Source organism: Rhinolophus ferrumequinum, chromosome 14 (assembly GCF_004115265.2).
Source record: "Rhinolophus ferrumequinum isolate MPI-CBG mRhiFer1 chromosome 14, mRhiFer1_v1.p, whole genome shotgun sequence".
Classification (NCBI taxonomy): Eukaryota; Metazoa; Chordata; class Mammalia; order Chiroptera; family Rhinolophidae; genus Rhinolophus; species Rhinolophus ferrumequinum.
This window is the reverse complement of record NC_046297.1, coordinates 4236174-4252483: the sequence shown is the minus strand read 5'-3', so window position 1 is coordinate 4252483 and position 16310 is coordinate 4236174. Positions and strand designations below refer to the sequence as shown.

At 40.7% G+C, this 16310-nt stretch overlaps 2 protein-coding genes across 2 annotated transcripts; both read right to left on the bottom strand.

Moving 5' to 3' along the window:
• Window positions 1-2523: 2523 nt before the first annotated feature.
• On the bottom strand, window positions 2524-5642 carry LOC117033994 (fatty acid-binding protein 9-like). Its single transcript, XM_033126565.1, has 4 exons — window positions 5533-5642; window positions 3389-3561; window positions 2806-2907; window positions 2524-2658 (listed from the first exon to the last, which is right to left on the bottom strand). Exons 1-4 carry the CDS (start codon window positions 5603-5605, stop codon window positions 2608-2610), a joined length of 399 nt encoding a protein of 132 aa, XP_032982456.1. The 5' UTR covers window positions 5606-5642; the 3' UTR covers window positions 2524-2607.
• Window positions 5643-11286: 5644 nt separating this feature from the next.
• LOC117034200 (fatty acid-binding protein, adipocyte) lies at window positions 11287-15756 on the bottom strand. Its single transcript, XM_033126962.1, has 4 exons — window positions 15600-15756; window positions 12676-12848; window positions 11943-12044; window positions 11287-11510 (listed from the first exon to the last, which is right to left on the bottom strand). Exons 1-4 carry the CDS (start codon window positions 15670-15672, stop codon window positions 11460-11462), a joined length of 399 nt encoding a protein of 132 aa, XP_032982853.1. The 5' UTR covers window positions 15673-15756; the 3' UTR covers window positions 11287-11459.
• Between the last annotated feature and the right edge of the window lie 554 nt (window positions 15757-16310).

Sequence of the window (16310 nt, the reverse complement as noted above, 5' to 3'; positions counted from 1 at the left end):
GAAAGCAAAAAGTACCCATGATTTTTTTATACTAGTACCCATGATTTTTATATTTATTGAGGAATACATTTTATAGCAAGTCATTATTACCACAACCCTCTAAAAATAGTGCATCAGTTTTTAAAACTCTTCTTTTTATGGGCTTATCTGGCTGGAGCCAAAAAAACAAATAAAAAAACCACACCTCAGCTATGACTCTCCCAGACACATGCTGACTGACTGCCCAGAGGTAGAGAAGGACTTGGCAAGTTTAGTTTTCATTTTATTTAGTTTTTGATTTTGTTTGGAAATAACTTCAAACTTGCAGAATGGTTTCAAGAATCAGACTAAGTCAAAGAAAACATTTGTTTTTTACTGAAACTTATGTGTTGTTAAATTTTACCCCATTTGTTTTATCAATTGCTCTCTATATGTATGTATGTAATGTGTACACACACACACACACACACACACACACACACACACACACAATACCTTTTCCTGAATTTTTTGAGAGTAAATTGCATATATTTTGGGCCATTACCCCAAAATACTTCAGTGAGTTTTTCCCAAGAATAGGGATATCCTCTTATGTAATCTCAGTAAACCTCTAATTTGCCATCTATAGTCCAATTTGTCAGCCAACCTAATACTGTCCTTTGGAGTATTTATTTTATTTCTGGTACAGACTCCAATCTAGGATCACTTACTGCATTTAGTTGTCACGTATTTTCAGTATAGTTTGATCTGAAATATTTCCTCAGAGCCTTTCTTTGTCTTCTACGGACATTTTTGAAGACGTCAATCAACACCCCCACCCCCTTTTTTAATAGAACATTCCTCGGGTGGAATTTGTCTGATGTTTCCTCGTGATTAGATCCAGCCATGGAGTCCAGGCCAAACACTACACAGGTGATGTCACTTCCTTCTCAGAGTGTCACATTGGAGGCCATGTGTTTTTCGTTCACCCTTCACTGCGCGAGGTTAATTTCAATTTCCCAGTCAAGAGGTTGTCCAATTTTTCCAGTGCACAGTTACTACTTTTTCCCTTGTAACGAATCAACAGCCTATGTGGAGATACTTTAAGACCAAACTAATATCCTGCTCCTAATCAAAACTTCCTTCTAGCTTGAGCACCACTGATAATTCCTGCCTGAGCCAATATCTACTGTGACGAGTAAAAAAATGATTTCCCAATTCCACCAACCCCTTCCACGTTTACTGGTTTGCCCACGGCATTCTACTGTAAGGAAGATACTTCTTTCCTTCCCCACCCCTTCTTAATTTCTCTCCAGAATATACTCAAGGATTCTTATTGCCCCCTGCCCCAATGGTTTATTATTTATCATTTTCTCCATTATTTTGCTTCTCAAATTGTCCCAGTTTGGGCCAATGGCAGCACCTTTAAGCCGACCCCCATGCTTTGGTGACGTACCTCAATTATTATTATTTTTTTAACACTTCCTTACTTTCTGGCATAACAATATATTTCCGACTCGGGTTGTCCCTGCACTGCCCTCACATTGGAATCAGCCATCTTTCCAGGGGACTCTCGTTCATTTTAGTGGGGAATGATGATATCAGATGCCAAGGTCTGGGCGCTAGGTGTGCTCCACCTGCTGAGGTGTCTTTCCTTCTAAGCTCTTTGGGCAGGTAGAGTTAGGAGACACATGCATGTGTGTACACGTATGGTAGTCCCCCCTTATTTGTGGTTTCACTTTCCATGGGTTTAGTTAGCTACCTGCAGTCAACCAAGGTCCAAAAAATTCCAGAAATAAACAATTCATGACTTTTAAATTGTGTGCTATTCTGAGTAGCATGATGAAATCTGGTGCTATCCCTCTCTGTCCTGCCTGGTATGTGAATTATCCCTTTGTCCAGCATCTTTATGCTGTAGACGCCCCCACTAAAATGAATGAGAGTCCCCTGGAAAGACATGTTCTTTCATAGTAATTCGACCACAGCGTATAATGTCTAGATTCTCTTTTGTTATCTATCTATCTATCTATCTATCTATCTATCTATCTATCTATCTATCTATATTTATCATCTATATCTATCATCTATCTGTCTATCACCTATCTATCTATCTATCTATCTATCTATCTATCTATCTATCTATCATCTAACATCTATCTAATCTATCATTTATCCATCCATCCTAACTAGTTTAAGCAGGGTCAGCCTCCTGCAAAAAATAAAAAGCCAGCAATATTGGTTTTCAGCATCTGTGCTGTCCAAAGTAGGTTCCCATGATTGTAATGTACCCTCTTTGAGGTCACCTGAACTTCAACAGAACGCTGTGTGACAGACGCCTTAACCTAAGTGGAATGGGTCCCCTGGAGGAAACTCAAGGACGGTAGAAGCCAGGTGGGCAGCGGATGAAGGGAATATTGGCGCTTTTATCATCACACCGTAGGCAAGGGGCTTCTTGTCTCACTAACGTATCAGATTATCCCAACTCTCAATATCACATGGCTCCAAAACTGCACTGAATTTGATGGTTTTATTGAGCAAATTTATGTTGAGCATTTTTTTTTCCTCTAAATCACCGGCCTTCAGCCATTATCTTCTTCAAGCTCCGGTTTCTTGTTAGTGAACAAGCTTTCGCTGATGCAGATACTTTCTTCATGACTTTGTGTAGACTCGTGTGCTGACAACATTATTCATGGCATGTTTCTGAAAGCAAAGAGGGATCTGTTAGAGTTGGCAGTTGACAGTTCCGTCTTTCCCAAGACCCTCAAATCAGGATGCAAAACAACTGAGTGACTCAAATGGCATGCATCGAATAGGGGATCTAAGAAAGTCCGTGTAGGGAAAACTCACCGCTACCATTTTTCCATTTACAATTTGTCTTTTGATTGTTGTCTCTTTACCGTGCCATTTTTGGACATGCACCAGGGAGCCCCCGTCTAAGGTTACGATACTCTATGAATGTACAAAGGAATCCGTTAGAAAAGGGGATTCGCCACCTTCAAACCTACGCAAGACTAGACCTCTACTTTTTAATTTCTGCCTTGAATTTGTTTCCTCCGAAAACCTTCACTCAGTTCTTGTCAGCATGGAACACCTTCAAACCAGAAAAGTCTCCAGAAATTGTGCCATTAACACTCTCCTCCCCCAGGCAAATGATCTCCAAACTCCTCGTGGATAATGTTCTCCTCTACAGGCGCTTTTGTACAATGGCAAAGAGAGATCAGGGAAAACCAGAAAGCACGTTGAATTTTTTTGGCCCCGTCAACCAGCAGAATAATTTACCACAAGCTCGACTTGGGAGATGAGCAACGACTGGTGAACAAAACAAGCCTCCGCTGACTCAGTCATTAAGCAAACGAGAAATGAAGCAACTCTGCCAAACTACCTTTCAGGTTCTCCCTGATTGTAACACACCAGGAAGGCTGATCCGCACCTTTACTTTCCTGTTGTCAGCGGTGGTTTCATCAAACTCTTCCCCCAGCCTGAAGGAGATCTCAGTGTTCTTCAGGGAGCTCTCTGTTCTGATGCTCACTCTCTCCCCCTGGGCTCTGATAGTGATTCTCGGTTTCTCTAACGCGGCCAGATGCCGGAACGCGGCGGGTACTCCTGGCAGGCAGAGGAGGCAACACACCGGCTTAGGACGTGCTAACAATCATTTCGGAGAGCAATTCAGAAAGGACGCCTTCTTCCCTGTCAAAGTTTTGGACAACGTGCGGTCATTTCTTCCGTGCTCTCGGGGATAGCTGGAAGGAGCCAGACCCTCCCAATCAGAATGAAACCTCCCATGTTGAAAAGCTAAAGTCACTTGTTGAGACTCAGTGCTTTATCTGAGCACATATTTGCGTGGTCCCCATCCAGGGCACCGGATGGATGCTGATGCTTTACCTTACCAAGCGTTACAACAGGGCAGAAGTGCTGTTGCCCTCATTGTACCCAAGAGTACCCGGTGTCCCAGAAATGTAGGGAGGCTCACTCTAGGTGGTGTGTCTGCTAATTAGCAGAGCTGAGATTTAAACACAAGTTTTACAAATGCCCAAGAATTTTAGCATGCATTTTTTTCTTCAAGAAACCAGACAGACAATTGTCAAAGCATCTAAACTGCTCTAAAAGATGATGACTTGTAAAGTCCACACTCCTCCCTTATTTGCGGGTTCAGTCCCTATCTGGGTGAATAAAGAGGAGGTGGCAAACTGGGCAATGTGGCTGAGAGCCTGGCTGTGTTTCAGGTTCGGGACGGCCCATCATCAAAGTTGACTCCAGCTGCAGGGGGCAGGAGACCTCACTCCTCTCCAGCAACACTGAGAGCAAACTCGATTTCATGTGCAGATTGTGGCACTGACAGGACGGGTCTGACCACAGAGAAGCAGTGTCAGGCGTGGCGCACGGGAGAGTGAGGCGTGAGGTGGGTTAAGCCCGTCTCCAAGTGTGCATGCCACCTGGTAGCATGGGCATGTCATCAACAGTCAAATACAGGTCAAATACTGTCAAATACTGTAGTACTTACCTCATAGAGGTGAGATCAATGAGAGGGCTTACGTGGTCATGGCACGTAGTAGGTGCTCAGCTCTTACGCCCTCTGCCTTCCTCTGCCTACGCCCAGCTCCCAATCAAAACAAGCGCTACTTTTACCATCAGTCCCCAGTTTCTTAGAGGCCCCCAAATTCAAACTCAAAACTGGTCATTCTTTGACTCCCTGAGAAGTTAATACTATGAAAAGTGACAAATAATGATGTTATGAGTACATTGACTTATTATGCTTTGATCACTTCAGCCACATTTTTAAAACAGTTTAAAAAGTAATATTAAAAAATGTATTGACTTTATATATAGATTAGTATTGCAAAGGAGGTTTCTCTTAGTTAAATATTAAAAATAACTTACTTAGGTATTAAATAATTACTTCAGCATTACAAAAAATAGTTGTTATAGACCTGAGACATTATAATTGATGTTTATGCCACATGGGTAAGAACTAAAGGATGCATAGACTTTATACTTCTGAGAAATATCCCATGGTGAGACATTCAATGAGTAAAAATGTTCCATCTCTCCAATAAAAGAATTGAAATTCTTCAAAATGCTGTTTTAAAAATGCCTCCCACATGTACCGGTGCTCTAAAAATTAACCAACTAGAAACTTCATTTGTCGTTATTACCCTTTTGAAGTTATAACTTAAAGAAACCGTTGAAACACATTTAGTCGCTACATTTAATCATAGATAGTTATTAGTGTTTGTAACTTTGAAACTGGGGAAAGGTATTTAATGAAATAGCCAACCTAAAGAGAAACACTATCAAGGCGTTAGGATGAAATATTTTCAAAAGGATAAATGGACTTAACTATATGGATAATGACTAGAAGAAGGTATATGTGAGCCTCGTATTCCCCAAAGAGACCATTATTACTAGTAATAAAAAAAGCAAAAGTTGGTACATGAACTTTGTTATTCTCATATGAAGATACCCTAGGATCACAAATGAAAGAGAGAATGGTAGGAGCTTTCCTTCTAAAATGCAAACCCAATCACGTCACCAAATGGGTGTCCAGCTTCCGAATCTTTCAGTGGTATTTCTCACCCAGTTGTCCCAAGTATGCCTCAAAGTTTTCACTGGATTCCAGTGTCCAGGTTCCCAAGAAGGGCTCGATCATGATGGAAAGCGTCTGAGAACAGGAGCTTGCAACCGAAAGCCAAAGACACTTGGGCAATACTGAGCTACTGGTATCTTCATTTAAGAGTCACCTTCATCATGTGACTCTTCTGAAATGGCCAATCGGCAACACCAAAGAGTGCAGGCACCAGCGTTGACTCATTTTATCGACCTCCAAATTAAGACACAGAAAATTAATATGTGAAGGTGAATTGAAGTCCATGATTACATGAGTAGCTTCTAGCAAAGAGATGTACAGCCAAGGTCACCATATCATAAATATGGCTTGTGGAATGGAGACAGTTTTCGGTAGAGATGAGCATTTTGAAGTATGAATGCTTAGTCACCTTGGAAGGAATCTCCTGGCAGATGTCTAACGCACACCTGACAGAAGCGTTTTCCCACCTGACACACGGACATCATTGCTTCGGCCACGGAAACCTGCTTTTTGTTTGGACATGTCACAGGGCCAGACTACGCTCTTTATTAAAATAATATGTTCTCCGCCCTCCCTTGCAGGGCTGATGAACTGATACCAGTTAGTGTAAATGAAACGTCTACACTTGGAGTGAGGTGTGAGCTGTTATTAACATTGTCACTGCTCTTTCATCAAGAGCGTAGACTGGGAAGAAAATTAACAATTCTCACTGATTAGTTGTTCCGTGATTTAAGCCCTCAAAAGAGGGCGAGTTCCTGCTTGGAAAATTCATCTTTTAGGCTTACAAAGTAAGCCTGATATAAAAAGATGCCACTTGAAACTGGGAGGGGAAGTTTTAGGGAGAAATGTGTATTGTGGTATCTGCATTCTAAAGGAAGACAAAGGAGCAGATAATTTAAAACTTTGTGCAGTTACGTCTGAAATCATCTCCTGTGGCACAAAGTGAGTTGTAAAGATTTTGTAGGGTACCCGATGGACATTTGTCTCGTTAGGGAGACCACCTCAGGGATGATGTAGATGCCTGATCACTGCACTGTATACCTGAAGCTGGAGCTGAACAATAATGAATGTCAACTACAAGTTTATATATATATATATACTTACAAGAAGCGGAGTGCAGCATTAGGAATAGAGACAGTGGAAATGTAATGGCTGTGTACGATGTCAGAGGGGTAGTGGTTGGGGGGAGGGGGGCTGTCACTGTCTGAGGGATATAAATGATAAATGTCTAATTATTACATTGTTTTGTGCACCTGAAACTAATAAAAAAATGTTTAAAAAAAACAAAGTAAGGGAAGTGGACTTTGCAGGAATTGTATTTACTAAGAAGGATTAGATTCAGAGGCTGTAAATCTGTGTCATAGCTCTGAACCCCAGATGTTTTGAAGAAGGCTGGAAAACTAGAGCGCCAGGCACCAGACGAATACTCATCCTATTATAGGCCTGTGTGAAATCTTCCTGTAATTCAAAGAAGTGTTTATTCAAATCATCTCTTTGTGGACTAAGACAAAAAAAAAAAAAAAAAGAGGTTTATGTTTCGGAAGCACAATCACTGAAGTGGGATAAAGAATTTCTTCTGATGAAACTATAGAAAGAGGAAATGTATAATGCAATACCTGTTTAGGTGTAATAGTTGTTAACATATCTGGAGGGCAAAATGGGAAGCAAAAACCGTCGAGTCAGTTTCAGGAAACTGAGATCAGACTCAAGATAAGTGCCTCAGCAGTTGAAAATGTCCTCAGAGATGATGGTCAAATGAAGAGCACGTGACTGGATCTTGCCTCACGGTTCTAGACGCATGCGCTCTCTTCTGGACGATAGCACGCGTGATCGTGCATGGCTGTGCGTGTTTGTCAGTGGGCTAGTGTGACAAAGACCCATTACTGTAGCCATCCTGTTCCAATTCCCCTGCCATTGATGGATTCAGAAATCAATCCTTTGTCCCATTTCACAATTCAGTTGTCCCATGATACAAAAGGGAGAGCCAAATTTCTGGCTTCTGTAAAATGTTCTTGACCCTAAGAAAGAGCCGGAAGGATGGTCTTGCTTCTCTTGCACAGGCATCTTTTTGCATGAAATTTAGAACTAGTGAACCCATGGTGTCACCAACTCGAAGCCACAACTGAGGATGGCAGGGCAGCCAGGGGGTACGCCCTGAAGGCCCCTTCATTTCTGGTATTTTTATTAGTCAATTCCTGCATTCCATTACTATTTAATCAATTTTGTGTTTGAGGGTTTTGTGACTTGCAGCTTAAGGCTTCGTAATCAACATGCCTTTGTAAATAGCTTCACCTGAATCACGAATTTGGGCTCTCAAAGCAACGATTTACATGCAACGTAGCATATCGGGCACCTGTGCACAGCCTCACAGCCTCTCCCACCTTCCCAGGTCCAACGCAAACATCTCCTCCTCTGTGACACTGGGTCAGAGCTAGTTGATCCCTATTATGTGACACAATTCTACTTTAGTAGAAGTACATGACAGAACTTTTCTGAGAGTGTTGCCACTCGTTATCCTCCCTGAAAAAATAGCTGCCCCCTGAGCTATTTTAATAGTGTATCAAGCCAAGAGAACATTTCTTACTCACAATCTGTATCCCTAAGGCAGTGCCTGACATATTGTAGGTGCTGCATAAATATTTGATGAATGAATAACAAAATGAGCAAACAGTGTTTACTGCTTTTTTAACTGACTGGTGACTAGAGACAAAGTTCTCTCCCGACCTGCTTGTATGACAGGGCTTTCATTCTGGTCATCAGATGGAAGGGGGTTCTCACACTCTCTTCGTCTTTGTACAGGGTCTCATTACGACCACTCAAGTCTCCCCACTCAACCCAGGATGCCCTGCTGCTATCACGACTAGCCTTTGAGTATAAACAAACCAAACAAACCATCTTCTCAAGTAACAATGTTTAAAGTTAGAATGTTCTTAACTGTGAATCTCGTCCAGGAATTAGACTACAGTAATTTGTTATATAGAACAGTAAAGTAACACTTCTTGTTTTCAGGGCTGTTTCAATGGTTATTTCTCCAGTACCTCATTTGTATATGCTTCTCCAGTATCTCATGATTTATGTTAACTTTCTCTTGACATTAGATGTTAAGTCGTTTCTAACACATTTTCATTTTGAGATGTTACCTTCTCCATTGGGGAGGGTCACTGGTCAACTTAAACCTATACCAGAAGCTACAAAAGTTTTCAGCACTGCGTCGGATAATTTATTGCTGTACCTATAATATTTTAGCTGGAGCCACATTCGATATTTTTCTAATTTTTTGTGTGTGGTATGATAGACACAACATAAAATTGACTTAACTATGTGTAAGTGTCCAGTTGGGTGGCATTAAGTGCATTCACTTTGCTGCACAGCCTTGACCACCATCCAGCTCCAGGACTCTTTTCATCTTGCAAAACTGAAACTCTGTCGCCATTAAACACTCACTCCCCATTCTCCTTTTCCACCAGCCCCTGACAACTACTTTCTGTCCCTACGATTTTGACTACGCTCAGTACCTCATATAAGTGGAATCACACAGTATTTCTGTTGTTGTTTGGTGTGTGTGTGTGTGTGTGTGTGTGTCTTACTTCACTTAGCATGTCCTCAAGGTTCATCCATGTTGTAGCATGTGTTAGAATTTCCTTTCTTTTTAACACTTAATTCCATTGCATGAATAGACCACATTGTTTTGTTGTTAATCTACTCACTTGTCGATGGACACTGAATTGCCTCTACATTTTAGCTCAATTCTTATGATCAGGAACTAGTCCACCTCTTCTGGCCTCTCCCTATGCTGGTGTTATGCATAGAATAGGTGTTCAGAACACAATGGACTTACTTTTGAAGGAAGCATGGTAAACACAATTATATCACCTGCAGCACAGTCGTTAAACAGATTTTGCCTTACGATAAAATGTAAGTATGTGGTTTGGAAATTTCATTGTATGTCCATGGCATGCCAGCGATTGTCTATAGAGGAGCTTCAGAGCTTCAACGAGAAAGAAGAAACACTGCACACGCGCACACACCCGCCTACCTGGAAAGCCGCATCATCATTTTTGTCTTGTTTTATATACTGAAATTCTATCGCGATTTCACTTGAATAAAAAGTTCCAGAATATATGCAATATTTTCTTTGCATGAAAAGTTCCCCTGGTAAGGAAAAGAAGAACTTGGAAACCACTATGGGACACATATGCATTGTGACTCTTCCTAAGGCTATCACCTCTTTTCTGGAGTGAAAATTACGGGTTTATTTGCACTTAATTCTTGAGAGATTCCGGAGATATCTTGGTTTACCAATAACTTTTCAGGTTAGAAATCTTTTTCTACAACATGCACTCTACTTCTCTCTCATCACTCAAAGGCAGGTCCCTAAGTGTGACATGATGGCACCTGAGCAGCTGGCTGTGAACAATTCCACAATGGTACGGGCTTACCTCCTTTGATTGCATTTCACACATACTGCGTTTTTACACATTGAAGGTTCAGGCTTACCCTGTGTTGAGCAAATCTATCAGCGCCATTTTTCCAACAGCATTTGCTCACTTCTTGTCTCGGTGTCACATTTTGGTAATTCTCACAATACATCAAGCTACTTCATTATAATTGTATGTGTTATGGTGATCTGTGACCGGCGATCTTTGATATTACTAGGACGAGACCCTTGACCAGCAAAAAGATTACAATGTCGCTTAAGGCTCACATGATCGTTAGCATTTTTTAGCAAGAAAAGAATGTTTTTTTAAATTAAGGTGTGTGCATTGTTTTTTCAGACAATGCTATTGCACACTTACTAGACGACTACAATTATGTGTAGACATCATTTTTATGTGCACCAGGAAACGAAAATATTCCTGTGACCCGTTTTCTTGTGATATTTGCTTTGTGGTGGTGGTCTGGCACGGAACCCACACTATGTCCGAGGGATGCGTGTAGTTCCCCCCCTTAACTATGGTTTCACGTTCCATGGTTTCAGTTATCCACGGTCAACTACAGTAGGAAATTGTTAAAAAGGAAAATTCCAGAAATAAGCACTTCCTAAATTTTAAACTGCACACTGTCCTGAGGAACGTGACAACTACTCCCACCCTCCGGCTCTATCCCGCTGGGGACGTGACTCCCCCCTTTGTGCAGCGTCTCCCCACCCGTTAGTCACGCCCCTGCCATCTTGGGTATCAGATCAATGACCCAGTGCTGTGGTGCTTGTGTTCAAGTGACCCTTATTTTCCTTAACAATGCCACATTCACACAATTTCTTCCAGTACATTGTTACCATTTTTCTATTTTATTACCAGTATGTGTTGTTACTCTCTTACTGTGCCTAATTTACAAATGAAACTACGTTGTAGGGATGTACATATAGGAAAAACCATAGTATTTGTCGGGTTCAGTACTATCTGTGGCATCAGGCATCCATAGGGGGTCTTGGAATGTATCCTCCGTGGGTAAGAGGGAACTACTTACTGTATTTTAAAAATTACCTTAGGTCTCTGAGAGTTTCTTGACCAAAGATACACTATAGGAGAACTTCATATTCAGTAATAACACATATTTATCAACTCCTACCTAAGACCATGGAAAATTCATGAATGTTAATTTGTTTACCTTGGGTTATTATTTAAAAAAAAATTGTATTACTGATACCAGAAACAAAGCGATAATGCAATTTTCTATTTCCTCCACTGAATTGTGAGTAAGAAATTATCTGGCACAACAAATAAATCATTAATTACATCACCTTCTAACTCTAAAACATTTTATTTAACCAACACGACCACATTGAATAAAATCAGTTTGTGACAAAATTAGTGGCTTGCTAATTAGTGGAAAACAATGATTCATGTTAGAAACAGTATGTCCAGCAGAATGGCATAGAGGTCGATGCAAACTTCAGTCCAGCTCAGTGTCCTTTGGCTTACGCTCTCTCATAAACTCTGGTAGAAGTGACGCCTTTCATGACACATTCCTAGACACACACAAAAATTCTTGGTCAATCGAGGGACTAAACCACTGGTTTGAAGGAAACAATATTCATTTGAAAGATATTTGTTCTGGGCGCCTATGTATACCCAATACTGTAATAAGTTAGGGAGCTATAAAGACCCAGACGAGACAAGCCTTTCCCTCAAGGAACCTTACAGTCCATACGGGAAGTGATAAATATAAACAGAAATTCATAATACACCATGGTGCATGCTGAGAGGGGTCAGGAAATGCTTCCTGGTGGGCAGCACGCCCGGGCTGAGCTTAACGCACGAAGGCAATTGCCAGAGTGGAACAATAACCCAACAGAATCAGCTGTTTGTTCTGCAGAAGCAAGAGCAACTGTGTTTCTTTAGGTGGAGTAATGATTGTGAGACGGCCGACCAGCAGAACCCAGGAGCGAGGAGGTACTCACCACCACCAGCTTATCGTCCACTCGCTTTCTCTTTATGGTGGTTGATTTGCCATCCCACTTCTGCACCTGTACTAGGGCTCCTCCATCTAAGTTTATGATGCTCTGTGGGAGCGATTAAAACAAGATTACAATTGGTACACAGTGGATGGAGGGAAAGAAAATGAAAAGTGCACTGCCTTTGTTTGAAGGAACATTTTGGGGTCAATGGAAATTCTAGGTTGCAAGACTAGATTGCAACAAGAAAATAAATGAGTGTCAAAAATAACAGCATACAAAGTTATATCCGCGTGGTGGTCAGAATATTATGCAAACCTGCATTCGGAAAAATATTGTGAAGGAATAGAGATAAGTTTATGTTGAGATGGTCTTACTATAGGTGACTTTTTTTTTTCCATTTTTCTCTTCCACTCTTTTATACATTTCTCTAACATTATATTACTTTGGTCCATTTCAAATACTATATACGAAAGGTTGGACAATGAAGTTGGCGAACTTTCCACAGTGTAAGTGCACAGTGGAAAGTTCGCAAACTTCATTGTCCTACTGTCGTATATGGTATGGCAAATAAATTGTGTTAATTTTTTTCTTTGAATAGTGCAGAAAACTTTATAAAAAAGAGTAAAATTTGCTGACTAGATATGGAAAGCCAGCCGGGTTAGATCTAGAAGGCTTCTTGGAGGCAGCGGTCCTCTAAAAGCCACGCTTTTACCTGCTCCGGGTCCTTATTTCTCACCTTCACTTTCCTGTCATCTGCAGTGACCTCATCAAATTCCTGGCCCAGTTTGAAGGAAATCTCAGTATTTTTAAAGGTGCTTTCTGACTTGATGGTGATTACATCTCCGTTCACAGTGATGATCATGTTTGGTTTGGCCATGCCAGCCACCTTCCGGGTGGCAAAGCCCACGCCTACGGGGGGGAGAAAACAGCGTCACATGTACAATGTTCTCTCTCACCTTTCAGGAAGAACTGTGGTGTACACACGTGTGTGTGTGCGTGTGTGTGCGCGTGTGTACGTGTGTGTATGTGTGTGTGCGTGTGTGTGTGCACGTGTGTGCGTGTGTGCATGTGTGTATGCGTGTATGTGTGTGCGTGTGTGCGTGTGTATACGTGTGTGCACGTGTGTGTACATGTGTGCACGTGTGTGCGCGTGTGTGTGCGTGTGTACGTTTGTATGTGTGTGTACGTGTGTGTACCTGTGTGTATGTATGTGTGTACGTGTGTTTTTGTGTGTTGTATGTGTGTTTGTGTAGGTGGGTGTGCGTGTGCGTTAAAGGGAAAGCCACTGGTGAGTTTTCCTTATCACCTCACTCACACAGCTCCTGCAGACAAGTAAGGCAGGCCAATATTTAAAGAAACACACAAAGCACAACTAGCTGCAGATCCATCCTTTAGATTTCCCCTTCAGGGCCTCACATGCAGCTCCTCAGGAGACCCATGGTTAATTTTAAACAAGAATATGGACAACGGTTAAGTCTTCGGGGAGGTACATATTTTTTAAAAAGTCACTGCACTCTCAAAATTCAGTGGCCAACCTCAACCATGAGGGCAGCAGCTGTCCTTTTACTCAATTCACGAAATATTTGGGGCACCCTAACTTATTTTTCTTAGAATAAAAAAATGTGATCTAATCCACAGTCAAAGACAGAATTCTCAGTAGGATTTGGAGGCCAATATAGAGTGACCCGGTGTAAAAAAAAAATCATCTGTTTAGGTGTACAAAAATCACATTTTTGTAGCATTTGCTGCCCAGTCTCATTTACTTGGCTTTTCCAGATTATGCCATGATGAAATGAAGACTTTGTTGAATTTCTGCAAAGGCAAATGTTTCTTACATTCACAGAATTTTAGAATGGGGATATTACTCCGAATAACTTATAGGAAAGGTTAAAGGGTCTAGGAATCAATTGTGAAAACTTCAAAACTTAAGAAATCACCATTTTAGTAAGTTTAGAAGTCAATACTTTGATTGTCAACCACCTAAGTTCAAACTCCTCTTTTTCTTGAAGAGGAATATATTTTTCTCTGGAAAGGTATGGGGTGAACAATTTACAATATACAGCAGTAACTTGCTCTCAAGGTATAGGTTCTACAGAATTTACGACTGTCATAGATGTGTTGGATTTTTTAAAAAACACACGTATATAAATCTAAGCTACTTTTTTGACTAAAAGCTACTTACAGTTACCAGATATAGATATAGAAGAGAAACACTGTACAAAACAAATGATGCCGAGGCTCTGATTTCGCCCCCTGTCTGAGAAGTGGCCACAAGTGGGAAGATAATATGTAGCTTCAAGTCCTGGCTCTGTTACAAAATGTAACATCAGATGCATGGAGTGAGTCAGCATAGAGATGGATGCAATGTCAAGTGCGATACCAGAGTGGACCACCTTGGACATCACATTCTCCACTTGCTTGATTCCTTCCTTATTTGACTGCTGAAGGCCATACCTGCTTAGGGTTCATTAATTACAGCATCTAATTTCAGGAGGCATCTTATGTTTTTCCTTATCTTCAGTCATTTAGAATTTTAAAATGCAGTGGTACAAGAATCTAACTGTCAATATTGAAAGTGTAAAGCATTTCTGAAAGTCAATCGCTAAATCGCCTCAGATCCTGGCCTTTCTATGTCAGCACACATTCGGTCCCAGAACCACAACTAGTTGACATTCTAGAAAGTTAGGTCTCACTCGTGCTGAGGTCCCTGGTTTCCCTTTTGTCTATAAACAAGAAAAATAGTGGTTACACACAAGCAAAAATATGCTACATGACTTAGGGGAAAGTTAAGTCTTGCGATTTAGGGCTTAAATCATATCCCCTAATAAAGATATTGTGAAAAAGCTCCTTTCTGATTCGCTCCCCTTGGTCATGCATGGGGGTTGTGAGGAGAGGAGCTTTCAAGGTACAAGGTGCCTGAGTGAGAATCTGCCTTCCTACACCCTTGCTTTTCCCCCGTAATTATCTGGGGAACAATTTTAGATTCAGCAACGTTAGCAGAATCTAAAACCCTGGAAGCCTCCATTATCAGAGAGGGGGTGTGTCACATATGTAACATTCTCCTTTTAAATCACTCAGTGATTCTATAGCATCCCACGTAATTTCTAGTCAAAGAAGTATTTAAGCCCTTTAAGGAACAAGTTCTCTGAAATTAAGATTTTTTTTTTGTCTCCCATACCACAACCACACATTTTTAATCCATTGACATTAAGACAATAAAATAATTAGTTGGCATATGTTTACCGAAAAAATTTACATTAACGATGAGAAGCATAATGCTTTCCATTTCAAATGGAAATTATTGCATACTAGGAAATAAATACTGCATATTTTATATGCAAGAGGGAATGAAAGAAAAGCAGACAAAGAGCCAAGTAAACCCAAGATACCCAAGTTTAGCAGTCCAATAAAATCTTGTCATTGCTATACACCATAAAAATTCCATTTAGACCCTTTTTCGTAATCATTCACCTGTACTTGTGACTTTGGTCAAGAAAGTTTCTACAAACAAATGATTCTTACTTGCTATTTTTAGAACCTCTGTATAGAAAGCAGCATTTCATATCTGGCCGGTGCTTCCAGTGTGAAAAACAGCTATAAGCCCCTTTTGCCCCCAGAGAAACAGTCATAGATCCAGCTCCCCACAAAGCATTTTCTTACCCACTTCTTTCATGTAATCATCAAAGTTTTCACTGGAGACAAGTTTCCAGGTACCTACAAATGCATCACACATTTTGTGGGCTCTCTAGGATGATTCTTCAAGGTGGGAAAGAAGCTGCAGCTTTCAAAAAGGTGCTTTGCCGTCTTCAGGCCAAATAACTGCCTTTTAAAGGTGCCCAAAACACGTGATCTGAGCAATGACCAATTGGGAATGACATCAGACCATTTCCTTCATTTCCAGCCTCTGCATTTTTTCCTCTGAGTCATGTTTATAATAGAAATCTCTCAACTTTGGTTCTCCCTGGCAAATGGTCATTGGACATAGATGACAAATTATTTTTAACTATGAACAGAATATTTGAAACATTCCTGTTTTGATGGTTTGAGACTCAGTGCAGTGAATTTCCCCCTATTATTTTCATACATATTTACCCCAGTGTAAAGGAGGATAATTATCTTAAGACGAACTTTGATCCCTTTTTCTGGACTTTCTATTACAATTACAGTTCTGTGGTTATTTTAAACAGAGAAATGTATGACTTATCTTGGAGATCCTTAAGTAATTGCAGAGGCTCTTTTGGACAGCCCTGTCTCAGGAATTACCTGGCAATTAAAACAAAATAACTAATGGCATTTTAAAGTACCCCAGGTTTCTCATTTAAAATGTTTTGCATGAATAAAGAAGGAAAAGTAAATTCAATTAATCCACCA

What these genes read in the sequence shown, in the direction of transcription:
- LOC117033994 (XM_033126565.1), bottom strand. Translation starts at nt 5,605, where the DNA reads ATGATCGAGCCCTTCTTGGGAACCTGGACACTGGAATCCAGTGAAAAC. An exon ending in GGCATACTTGGGACAACTGG is followed by an intron (nt 3,562 to 5,532) that starts GTGAGAAATACC and finishes TCTGCCTGCCAG; the next exon opens with GAGTACCCGCCGCGTTCCGG. An exon ending in CTGACAACAGGAAAGTAAAG is followed by an intron (nt 2,908 to 3,388) that starts GTGCGGATCAGC and finishes GTACATTCATAG; the next exon opens with AGTATCGTAACCTTAGACGG.
- LOC117034200 (XM_033126962.1), bottom strand. Translation starts at nt 15,672, where the DNA reads ATGTGTGATGCATTTGTAGGTACCTGGAAACTTGTCTCCAGTGAAAAC. An exon ending in CAGATGACAGGAAAGTGAAG is followed by an intron (nt 12,045 to 12,675) that starts GTGAGAAATAAG and finishes TCGCTCCCACAG; the next exon opens with AGCATCATAAACTTAGATGG. An exon ending in TGGACGATAAGCTGGTGGTG is followed by an intron (nt 11,511 to 11,942) that starts GTGAGTACCTCC and finishes GTGTGTGTCTAG; the next exon opens with GAATGTGTCATGAAAGGCGT.